At 43.7% G+C, this 12,552-nt stretch overlaps 2 protein-coding genes across 3 annotated transcripts; one reads left to right on the plus strand and one right to left on the minus strand.

Moving 5' to 3' along the window:
- Positions 1-4,112: 4,112 nt before the first annotated feature.
- On the minus strand, positions 4,113-6,904 carry sult3st1 (sulfotransferase family 3, cytosolic sulfotransferase 1). Of its 2 annotated transcripts, XM_047800478.1 has the most exons (7): positions 6,779-6,904; positions 6,632-6,683; positions 6,327-6,535; positions 5,803-5,929; positions 5,544-5,638; positions 4,684-4,858; positions 4,113-4,578 (listed from the first exon to the last, which is right to left on the minus strand). In XM_047800478.1, the coding sequence occupies exons 3-7, from the start codon at positions 6,447-6,449 to the stop codon at positions 4,469-4,471; spliced, it is 630 nt and encodes a 209-aa protein (XP_047656434.1). In that variant the 5' UTR covers positions 6,450-6,535; positions 6,632-6,683; positions 6,779-6,904; the 3' UTR covers positions 4,113-4,468. The 2 variants fall into 2 exon arrangements, with proteins under 2 accessions (XP_047656434.1, XP_027033014.1); XM_027177213.2 differs by having other exon boundaries at positions 6,632-6,870.
- Positions 6,905-7,172: 268 nt separating this feature from the next.
- On the plus strand, positions 7,173-12,385 carry LOC113662441 (GTPase IMAP family member 4-like). Its single transcript, XM_027177287.2, has 3 exons — positions 7,173-7,497; positions 10,270-11,094; positions 12,116-12,385. Exons 1-3 carry the CDS (start codon positions 7,467-7,469, stop codon positions 12,187-12,189), a joined length of 930 nt encoding a protein of 309 aa, XP_027033088.1. The 5' UTR covers positions 7,173-7,466; the 3' UTR covers positions 12,190-12,385.
- Positions 12,386-12,552: the final 167 nt, after the last annotated feature.

Genomic DNA, 12,552 nt, shown 5'->3' on the forward strand with positions numbered 1-12,552 from the left:
AGAGAGATAGGAGAGAGGAGATAGAGAGAGAAATATTCGAGAGAGAGAGAGACAAGAGAGAATGTTGAGAGGAGAGAGAGAGAAGAGAGAGATAGAGAGAGAATGTGCGAGAGAGAGAGGAGAAGAATTGCTAGAGAGATAGATAGATATATATATAGCTGAGATATATATATATATATACGGGGGGGGGGGAATATTAATTGGGGGTGGTTTCATTATCTAATATTCTCTCATATCTCTATATATTCTCATTTTATCTCTATATATATATCCTTTTCTATATAAATCTCTATATATCTCTATATAGAGACTCTCTCTCTATCTCTCTCTCTCCTCTATATATTCTATCTCATCTCTCTGCTTATCTCTGCTCTCTCCTATATCCTTTTCTCATATCGCCTATCTCTCTCTCTATCTCTCTTTTTTTATTTCTCTCTCTCTCTATCACTATACTCCACTCTATACTCTCTTCTCTCTATCTCTCTCTCTCTCTCCTCTAATCTCTTCCTTCTCTCTCTCTCTCTCTCTCTCTCCTCTCTCTCTCTCTCCCTCTCTCCTTTTCTCTCTCTCCTCCCGCTCTCTCTCTCTCTCTATCTCTCTCTCTCCTTTTCTATCTCTTCCCTCTCTCCTTTTCTTCTTCTCTCTCTCTCTCTCTCTCTCTCTCGCTCTCTCTCTCCGCTCTTCTCTCCTTGCGCCTCGCTCTTCGCTCGCTCTCTCTCTCTTCTCACAGGATATTATTTCAGTCTGATGTAAAGGCTAAAACAGAGTTGGCTCACATTCACTGTCTAATTGAATACAGAGTGAAGGTGTGAAGTGTGTGTGTGTGTGTGTGTGTGTGTGTGTGTGTGTGTGTGTGTGTGTGTGTGTGTGTGTGTGTGTGTGTGTGTGTGTGTGTGTGTGTGTGTGTGTGCACTCAGTGATCTGAGGTTGTGTGTCACTAATGAGATTTCTGCTTCAGCTCCAGCATGTTAAAGCGAACGGCTTAATGATGAACATATTAGAGATGTTTCAGAAGGACACACTGACAAACACTCGACTGATTCACACAGTTCACAACAGACAAAACCTGAACAGCGTCAGCAGCAAGAGGAGGCGTAAAGATCAAAGATAAGTTTCAGAAGAACAGAGGAACCCCATTAGAAGGAGCTTCTGTAGCCAGTGTACAGTGTGGAGGTGGAAGAGCACCAGAACACAAAGACATCAACACTTCACATTAATCCTAATGATCACTCTGTATAATATCTCCATAGTCTCCATGCTACAGGAAGATGTTACTGACTTACTGCTGAAAGTGAAGTGAAGTGAAAGGTTCTGCATGAGAACCAGCAGTCAGATGGGATTTAGTCCTCACTCCATGACACACGGACACTGTTACCTTCTCAGCACACCTGAGAGCCACAGCATCTGATGTAACAGCTGGAATCAGTTGCAGCTTCTGTCTCACTGGTGTGAAAGCCTTCTGTGGAAAGAGTGAAGACTCCTGAGTTAAAGGAGCTCCGTTTGTGCTGGAGAAAGTGGTGAGAAGAGACAATCTCATCCTGGACCAGAGGCAGGACAAACTCAAGACGAGGAACATGATGGGAACTTTAACAGTCTCAAGACGTCTGTGCTTCCATGAGTAGATTAGATGTGTTTATCGTATCCGCTCATCAGATCACATCCATTCACATTTGACAGTGAAGACATTTTCATTATGTCCGTTAATATACAACAAATGTGTCCGTGTGAAATAATCAGATGATTTTTTTGACTAAATAGAATTAGTCTGGATGAAGCTCAGTGATGCTCAGCCAGCTGTTCCTCTGCTGCGTGACAGTGCGTTGATGTTAATGACTTTTAAACCAAGCGGATGGGAAATCGACTCATTTCTGCTGAAATAATTAAGAGTGATGATGAGGACGGTGATGGTGGAACATGAAGAAGCCTCTGGGTCTCACATCATTTTTATCATTAATGACATCTTCTGCTGCAGTGATCTCCTGGAGAAAACCATCTACTCAGAGAATAAAATCTAATGCTAAACTCTTGTGGAACATCTTTAGTTTTGCCTTCTTATAAAAAATGCATGGATTCAGAAGATCACCATCTGCTGCAGGTTTCTATGGTTTTTTAAAGTCTCCTGATATTAAACATTACACTACTGTTGTTTTCTCTGTGAGATATTCAACTAAACCTTCCCTAATATGACCTCAGGGATCAGTCACTCCAGGAGCTCCAACAGGAACATCTACAACATTTATCACAGAGCTCCTCAGGGCGAGAAGTGAAGATTATCAACTCCACCTCACACCAAGTCTGGAGAGGTTTAGTGGAGCATCAGATCCTCATGACTTTATCCCTCAGCTCTGTTGAGGTTTTGTGCAGAAACAAAACAAACCTGAAATGAACTTCTAGTCGATTAAATGAAGGTGAATCAGAAAAATACACTTTATGTTACAGACACAAGATGAGATTCTGACAGAAAATCTAAATAAAATACATCTATTTTTAAAAGGGTGAATATCTGGTGTGTGTGTGTGTGTGTGTGTGTGTGTGTGTGTGTGTGTGTGTGTGTGTGTGTGTGTGTGTGTGTGTGTGTGTGTGTGTGTGTGTGTGTGTGTGTGATATATATTAATATACAGGGCTCTGACGTTTTGAAGACAAGCGAGCGTGACATCTCCAACAATGACATGAGACTGGAGCTCAGCAGAGACACAAAAGCTCTCGTGCTGTTAATAAGCTTCATCTGATTTCATGAGAAAGTTTCACTGAAATGTTTCCTGAAGCTTTGCACCAAACTGAAATCCGTCTCCAGGCAGTCAAGGACAGACTGAATCGTCCTCCACAGAACCACGATGGAGCTCATTACCACAGCACTGACATACAGAACACACTGAAGCTCGTGTTTTATCTGTGTGTCAGAACATAATAAATAAAATACACATCTCTGTTCACTCGCTTTAACAGACAGCGAGCTGTTCATCTCTAAATAATATCTCTAAAGAATAGAATGAACTACTGACATTTACGAATGAATCAGTGAAATAGTTTTTACTTTAAATCAAGTTCCAGATCTTTTTTGTCAGAGAAGTAAATGTAAGTGTAAACCTGAAAGACGAGGGAATAAAGCTCACTGACTGCTCAATGACCGCTCACTGACCGCTCACTGCTCACTGACTGCTTACTGACTGCTCACTGACCGCTCACTGCTCACTGACTGCTCACTGACCGCTCACTGCTCACTGACTGCTCACTGACCTCTCACTGCTCACTGACCTCTCACTGCTCACTGACCAATCACTGCTCAATGACCGCTCACTGACTGCTCACTGACCAATCACTGCTCAATGACCGCTCACTGACTGCTCACTGACCAATCACTGCTCACTGACCGCTCACTGACCTCTCACTGCTCACTGACCAATCACTGCTCACTGACTGCTCACTGACCGCTCACTGCTCACTGACCGCTCACTGACCACTCACTGCTCACTAACTGCTTACTGACCACTGACTGCTCACTGCTACATGCACAAACACACTGGAGCAGTGTGAGAGTAAGAGCTACAACATGAGGAGCACCTGATGATCCACAGCATGAGGAGTTCAGCAGCAGGTTCAGGACAACAGACTCCGACGTTTTCACTCTAGTGTTATTTCACACAGTGACATTTCTATCCATGAAATATCGTCTCCACACTGCTGTGTTCCTGTTGATACCATCTGTGGTCTGTTACTCAGACACATGACAGAGATGCTCATCGAGGCCAGATTTATCCTCACCATCATATCTGACAGAGTGTCGGCTCTCTGAGGAATTATAAATATCAGCAGCGTTACTTTTAATACAATGTCCTGCTACTGTACATATCCTTCACAATAGAGAGTGTGACGTTTTTTAAATGATTTTTTTTGGGGGGACAATCCTCAGATGGGGGGGCCCTCGGATTAGGGGGGACATGTCCCCATCGTCCCCCATGCCTGCAGCACTACAGAAGAGTTAAAGGAAAAGAAAACCTGAATGAGAGGAGAGAGGGATGAAGGAGAGAGTGTTGTGGATCTTGCAGGTCAGTTCTGCCCCCTGCTGGTCACTACTGCTTCTGCACTGAAGTGTGTCATCAACACTGCGTTACTGAATGAGTAATTAACACGTTTATTAACACACACGTGGACCTGACACCTCTGTTACAGTGTGTGTGTGTGTGTGTGAAACCAAACCACTGAACATCTCATATCATTTCTGTGTCTTCTTAAAGTCAGCGTTCACCCTGAAACACGATCTGTTTACACTCAGCTGTGTGTGATGTGATCAGTTTGCTTTGTGCTGATAATAAGCTGCTTGGTTGTGTGAGATCTTTCTTGTGGTTTGTTCTAAATGAGTATGAAGTGAATTTGCTCTGCATTCTATCAGAAAGCTCCAACGTGTCACACTTTAACAGTCCAGCGTGTTGGAATCATCTGCACACGGACATCACTGATCCTCCAGGGTTTATTCCCATGTGAGCTGAAACGGCAGGTCCTTCATCCTCTCCTTGTAGGCCTGGTCAAACATCTCGCTCTGGGCCACAGTGAAGGTGTTCTTCCAATCTCCAACTGTCCCTGAAATATTACAAACATCTCGACACCTCAGCCTCAACATCTCCGTATAAAACACAGTATTTAGCCATCGATTCTGCATCGTATTGATGGCACGTGAACTCTGACCTTTACGCATGAACTGGCCCTTCTGTAGCAGATCTTCAGGAATAAACTCATAGTTTGCTTTTGAGTCTTTCTTCATGTTCTGGAAGGTTGTTTTCTTCACGACACGACGCAGAGCAGCTTCACTCAGATCTCGACCCAAGAACCTGCTGATCTTCTCCACAGCTGACATCAGATCCTGAAACATGCAGGAGGTTCACATCAGACTCACATCAGACTCACATCAGACTCACATCAGACTCACATCAGACTCACACCTGACTCACATCAGACTCATACCTGACTCACATCAGACTCATACCTGACTCACATCAGACTCACATCAGACACACACCTGACTCACATCAGACTCATACCTGACTCACATCAGACTCATACCTGACTCACATCAGACACACACCTGACTCACATCAGACTCATACCTGACTCACATCAGACTCATACCTGACTCACATCAGACTCACACCTGACTCACATCAGACTAACAGACTTTCGTCTTTATAATATTTATTTTTATATTCTATCACAGTGAATTCAAACTGTCCATCTGAGATAATAATAATAACAATAATAATAAAAATTCTTCTTCTTCTTCTTCTTCTTATTATTATTATTATTATTATTATTATTATTATTATTATTATTATCTCGCCTGCTGCTATATGATTTCCCTGTATAATGATAGTTTATGGTCAGTTATTATACAGAGAAATCAGACCTTTTGGATTTGGGACGACGCCTTTGTATTAGAAAGTTTGTTTGTTTGTTTGTTTGTTTGTTTGTTTGTACTGCAGTACTGAACATGTCCCACAGTTTGGGCTTGTGTTGTTTGTTGTTTGTTGTTGTGTTGTCTGATTGTTTACCGTGATCATGTCCTCATACGTCAGAAACAGGATGTTGTACTGGTCTCGGTGTGTGTACCACTCTCTGACATGATCGAACCACGATGATCCTGCAACTGCACAATACAGCAACAATCATCAGGATCCTCCTAACGTACCCCAGATACGTCCCTCATTCTGATCTGATGTCCTGACTCTGACCCTGATGTAGATAATGTGGACCTCCTGATGGAACTCTATAGAACACATTCAGTAAACACAGCAGAAGCTTCAGCCTCACCATCTCCAGCCAGGAACTGCTGCAGAAAGTCCTCAAAGCTCTTAGGGGTCTCCAGCTTGGCCATCGCATGGCAGAAGTGGAAATAAGACACCACGTTGTCCTTAGGGTTCCTCATCACATACACTATCTGACATTTACACAGGAACAAGAGAACAGGACAGTCACTTTTCTACAGATCAGTGGCTCTAGAGCTGAAACTCTACAGGAGGGGAAGAACCCTGAACTGTCCATAGAACAACTGAGGAACCCTCGAGGTTCTGTTTTTACTAAGAACCTCAAACTAATGTCTTAAAGATTAAAATCATTTACAAGTTACTGACCCATTATTATTAATTAGATGTTTAAAGACACTGCATTACAAATATGTCCAATAAAAATATGAGATGTATTTATAAAAAAAAAATAAGAATTATATTATTATAGATTTGTTCTCTAACACACACAATAAAAACACACACTAAGTAAACTGAGTAAAAGCGCAGGGATATTTCTGTATAAACCGGCAGAGAGACGGAGATCAGTACTTTAGCCTTTTTGTCCTTCAGGCCGGGGGGCATGAGCCTGGGCAGGAGGTGGGACGCAAAGAGGCGAGGAGAAGGTCGTGAAGAGTAATCTGAGTGACCTTCAGGAAACTCCAGCCATGGCATTTTCTCAAGATTATTGGAAACGTCATTTCTCTGCTCAAACTCGGACTCACAGATTAGCGTGATGATATTCTGTGTCCATATTGTACCTGTGAAAACATCCATCAGGCTCTGAGGTCTCTTCACCTGCTCTCTGATATCACTTCAGTCGATCAGTTAGATTGTTTTGACAGATGAACTCTTACCTGACTTTGGGTACGTCACCAAAAATACGTCACTGTCTCGTATTTTGAAGCTCTGTAGAGAATCGATGTGTTCTGCTGTCGTCATTCCGCTAGCAAATATAAGGCCTTTATATTTACAGAGATACTCACTGATCTGTTCCATTATACCTGCTGCAGAGCGCCAGGGCGTGTAAACTTCTGCACACTCGCCACACTCCGGGGTTTGTAGTGTGAGTCAGTGCAGGTGGACTTTGGATTTTGATTATGTATGACAGTAACACAGTCACGCACACACACACACACGCACACACGCACGCACGCACGCACGCACACACACACACACACACACACACACACACACACACACACACACACACACACACACACACGCACACACGCACACACGCACACACACACGCACACACACACACACACACACACACACACACACACGCACACACGCACACACGCACACACGCACACACACACGCACACACGCACACACACACACACACACACACACACACACACACACACACACACAATTAAATGCTATAAAAGGAGATTGTTCCACATCATGTGCTGATCCTATGCCCTATGCTTTCACCCTGTTGACTGTGATAATAAAGCAGGTTGTAAAAGCAGGTTAATTAAAACCCTGGCAACCCGAACAGGGGACTTTATCACTGCTGTTGACTCTCTGATCAGCCAGAAGACTCACAACAGGGAAAGTTCAGCGTTTTATTCAGCAGTTTATTGGGTCGAGGTTTAAACTTGATCCGGTGAATGTGGTTTAGTTTAAACGTGGTTTAGTTTAAACGTTTGACTAAAAAGCATTACATCATCACTGAAGGTCATGGAGGAAGCCGGAGGATCTCGCGGTCACGGTGAGTTTCAAACCTTTCACTGTTCACACCACAATATATTCTCCACCTTCTCACAGGAGCGCAGGCTGTAGTCCATATCACAGGTTTATATTATAATATTCTTATACGTCTCCTGGTTTCTATAGCAACAGCTCATACACAGGGACGTGTACATGACAGACCGTCTAATCTAACCTTCTAATCTAACCGTCTAATCTAACAGTCTAATCTAACCGTCTAATCTAACCGTCTAATCTAACCGTCTAATCTAACCGTCTAATCTAACCGTCTAATCTAACCGTCTAATCTAACAGTCTAATCTAACCGTCTAATCTAACCGTCTAATCTAACAGTCTAATCTAACCGTCTAATCTAACCGTCTAATCTAACCGTCTAATCTAACCGTCTAATCTAACCGTCTAATCTAACCGTCTAATCTAACAGTCTAATCTAACCGTCTAATCTAACAGTCTAATCTAACCGTCTAATCTAACCGTCTAATCTAACCGTCTAATCTAACCGTCTAATCTAACCGTCTAATCTAACCGTCTAAGAGAACGACTGGTTATAACTTGTTTCAGCAAACTTCCAAAATATTGAATCTAACAATAAACAGATGAAATGTTTGATGTTCATCTTGTGAAACTTTACATTTGTGAGGTGCAAAAGCAACAAAACTCTTGTAAACTCAGTGTGTGTAATAAAGTATTTAACAGTAACTCCACAGTAACTCCACCTAACTCCACAGTAACTCCACCTAACTCCACAGTAACTCCACAGTAACTCCACAGTAACTCCACAGTAACTCCACAGTAACTCCACCTAACTCCACAGTAACTCCACAGTAACTCCACAGTAACTCCACAGTAACTCCACAGTAACTCCACAGTAACTCCACCTAACTCCACAGTAACTCCACAGTAACTCCACAGTAACTCCACAGTAACTCCACCTAACTCCACAGTAACTCCACCTAACTCCACAGTAACTCCACAGTAACTCCACCTAACTCCACAGTAACTCAACAGTAACTCCACCTAACTCCACAGTAACTCCACAGTAACTCCACAGTAACTCCACAGTAACTCCACCTAACTCCACAGTAACTCCACAGTAACTCCACAGTAACTCCACAGTAACTCCACAGTAACTCCACCTAACTCCACAGTAACTCCACCTAACTCCACAGTAACTCCACAGTAACTCCACAGTAACTCCACCTAACTCCACAGTAACTCCACCTAACTCCACAGTAACTCCACAGTAACTCCACAGTAACTCCACAGTAACTCCACCTAACTCCACAGTAACTCCACCTAACTCCACAGTAACTCCACAGTAACTCCACAGTAACTCCACAGTAACTCCAGCTAACTCCACAGTAACTCCACAGTAACTCCACCTAACTCCACAGTAACTCCACAGTAACTCCACAGTAACTCCACCTAACTCCACAGTAACTCCACAGTAACTCCACAGTAACTCCACCTAACTCCACAGTAACTCAACAGTAACTCCACCTAACTCCACAGTAACTCCACAGTAACTCCACAGTAACTCCACAGTAACTCCACCTAACTCCACAGTAACTCCACAGTAACTCCACAGTAACTCCACAGTAACTCCACCTAACTCCACAGTAACTCCACAGTAACTCCACCTAACTCCACAGTAACTCCACAGTAACTCCACAGTAACTCCACCTAACTCCACAGTAACTCCACCTAACTCCACAGTAACTCCACCTAACTCCACAGTAACTCCACAGTAACTCCACAGTAACTCCACAGTAACTCCACAGTAACTCCACAGTAACTCCAGCTAACTCCACAGTAACTCCACAGTAACTCCACCTAACTCCACAGTAACTCCACAGTAACTCCACAGTAACTCCACCTAAATCCACAGTAACTCCACAGTAACTCCACCTAACTCCACAGTAACTCCACATTAACTCCACCTAACTCCACAGTAACTCCACAGTAACTCCACAGTAACTCCACAGTAACTCCACAGTAACTCCACCTAACTCCACAATAACTCCACTGTAACTCCACCTAACTCCACAGTAACTCCACAGTAACTCCACCTAACTCCACAGTAACTCCACAGTAACTCCACCTAACTCCACAGTAACTCCACAGTAACTCCACAGTAACTCCACAGTAACTCCACCTAACTCCACAGTAACTCCACAGTAACTCCACAGTAACTCCACCTAACTCCACAGTAACTCCACAGTAACTCCACCTAACTCCACAGTAACTCCACAGTAACTCCACCTAACTCCACAGTAACTCCACAGTAACTCCACAGTAACTCCACCTAACTCCACAGTAACTCCACAGTAACTCCACCTAACTCCACAGTAACTCCACAGTAACTCCACAGTAACTCCACCTAACTCCACCTAACTCCACAGTAACTCCACAGTAACTCCACAGTAACTCCACCTAACTCCACAGTAACTCCACCTAACTCCACAGTAACTCCACAGTAACTCCACCCAACTCCACAGTAACTCCACCCAACTCCACAGTAACTCCACCTTCTCCTGGTTTTATTTCCTCACGTATAACATTTGTGTACACACACTACAACACTGAGGATCATGAAGCTAATCCACAATTAATCAGAGGAATGAATGTGTTAATGACTTTGTAGTGAAGATCACTGAACACCAGTTTATACACTGTGTTGTGTTGAATAACTTTCATTACAGCACTTTGGGATTCTTCTGGTGGTTCTTGTCCTACTTGTGACAGTAGATGTTGTTTCACTTTATTCCTCCAGACCGTTGTCCGTCCCTGTCCTTGTCCCCTGTCCAGACCATAAACCTGATCCTGATCGGAGAGAGAGAGGCTGGGAAGAGCGCAGCTGGAAACGCCATCCTGGGCACCATGGCCTTCGACCAGGTGGGGGTGAGGACCAGGAAAAGTGTTCGTCAGGAAGGTGTGGTGAGAGGAATGCATGTGGTGGTGGTGGACACACCAGGCTGGGAATGGTTTAACCTGAGCGGTTCCTCTGCGTCCTCTGTGGCTGTGAGGAAGGAGATGATCTCAGGTATGACCCTGTGCCACCCAGGTGCTCATGCTCTGCTGCTGGTGGTTCCTCTGTCCTTCTCCTTCTCTCCAAGGGAACGTCGTGTTGTGGAGGAACACATCGATCTGTTCGGACCACAAGCCTGGAGACACACACTAGTCCTGTTCACCGTGATGGACACCAAGCTCCTCCATGATTCTGCCCTGCAGGATGAGGTGGAGTTGAATACAGAGCTGCAACAGCTGGTGGAGAAGTGCAGTGGGAGGTACCATGCTCTTCATGGGAGACCCAAAAGAGGAGAGGACCAGGTCGCAGAACTTCTGTCTAAGATCCATGAGATGGCGTTTGGTGATGGAGAATCGATGCTCCTCAGTGACCAAGTGATGAAGTGGTCCAAGCAGAGAGAGGAGGAAGAAGAGAGACAAGAAGAGGAAGAGAGGAGGAGGAGGAGAGAAGAGATGATGCAAAGAGTCAAGCAGACTTCCAGGAAGAGGGAGGTGGAGAAGAGAATGAGAGGAAATAAAATAAAAGTCACTGAAGAAGAAGAGAACAGACAGCAGAAAAGAGACATGAAGGGTGAGTAGAAAAGGTCTCTGTAATAATAGAGAAGAGGGATTTAACACAACACACACACACACACACACACACACACACACACACACACACACACACACACTTTCACACTGGGTCATATTTTTCTGATAGCAAGCTTTAAGAAGCACAAAGTGCAGGAACAGGTTTGTCACCTAATGATGGAGGAAGGATCATGAAGAGTGAAGCAGGTGCAAACATCTACCTTCTAAATCATCACCTGAACACCACAAAGCTTCAGGGAATTAATCAGACATATATAAAGACTCTTCTGAAAATAACTTTACTTGATGCCGTTGGCATAAGTATTGGCCCCTTTCAGACTGCTAGTTGGTAGAAGCTGTGAGTGTTTGGTGTCGGTGAAGTTCCTATCAGCTCTGTACACTTTATGGAGATTTGCTCCAGATTCTTCAGGCTGCTTGGATTTGTTCACTACAATTTTCAAACAGTGCCACAGAATCTCATAGAGACTCAGATCTGGACTTCGACTTGGACGCTGTAGAACATTCAGCTAACTGCTCATGCACTGCTTCAGCATTGTGCCAGGAATCATCATCATCCTCCTGGTTTCATGCTTCTTGTGTACAGAATCTCAGAGCAGACTCTCGAGCTGGACTCATATGTTCACTCACATTCATGAAGCTCATCTTGAACATTCTTTCTAGCCTGACATGGTTATGTGGTGCACCTTCAGATCCAGAAGAACCTTCACTCCACTGTAACACCCTGTAACTCCTACAAAGTGACCCAAACACTGTGGAACATCATTCTAGGTCCGTTTTAAATCAGCAGGTCACATTTTATTTGTAATTTCACTTTGAAAAGAAACACAATCTGAATGGAACTGAAAAAAATGCACATAACACCAATGTGAGTAGAAAGAAGAAGGAAAGTGCTCAGGGTTTAATTACTGATGTTACTGTGGGACTCAGAAAGCAGCTCTTTTTTTTTGCAAACAAATAAAAGTATATTGTGTAGCCTGATTTAATGTGTGTTTAATCCACAGGGGCAGATCTTCAGGACCCCGCAGTGACTGAGCGAGTCGAGACATATTTCACTCACTTCTGTAAGACACAGTAGAAGAAACAGGAGAAGATGGACGTGTGCAAGATACTACAGAAGTTTTATTGTAGACTCTTTTACTTTTGTATTCAGTCTCACACACATACACACACAGACACACACACACACACACACACACACAGACACACACACACATACACACACAGACACACACACACATACATACACACACACACACAGACACACACACACACACACACACACACACACACACACAAACACACAGACACACACACAGACACACACACATATGGACACAAAACACACACACACACACACACACACACACACACACATACACAGACACACATACAGACACACACACAAACACACATACACACACACAAATACACATACACA

Source organism: Tachysurus fulvidraco, chromosome 15 (genome assembly GCF_022655615.1).
Source record: "Tachysurus fulvidraco isolate hzauxx_2018 chromosome 15, HZAU_PFXX_2.0, whole genome shotgun sequence".
NCBI classification, from domain to species: Eukaryota; Metazoa; Chordata; class Actinopteri; order Siluriformes; family Bagridae; genus Tachysurus; species Tachysurus fulvidraco.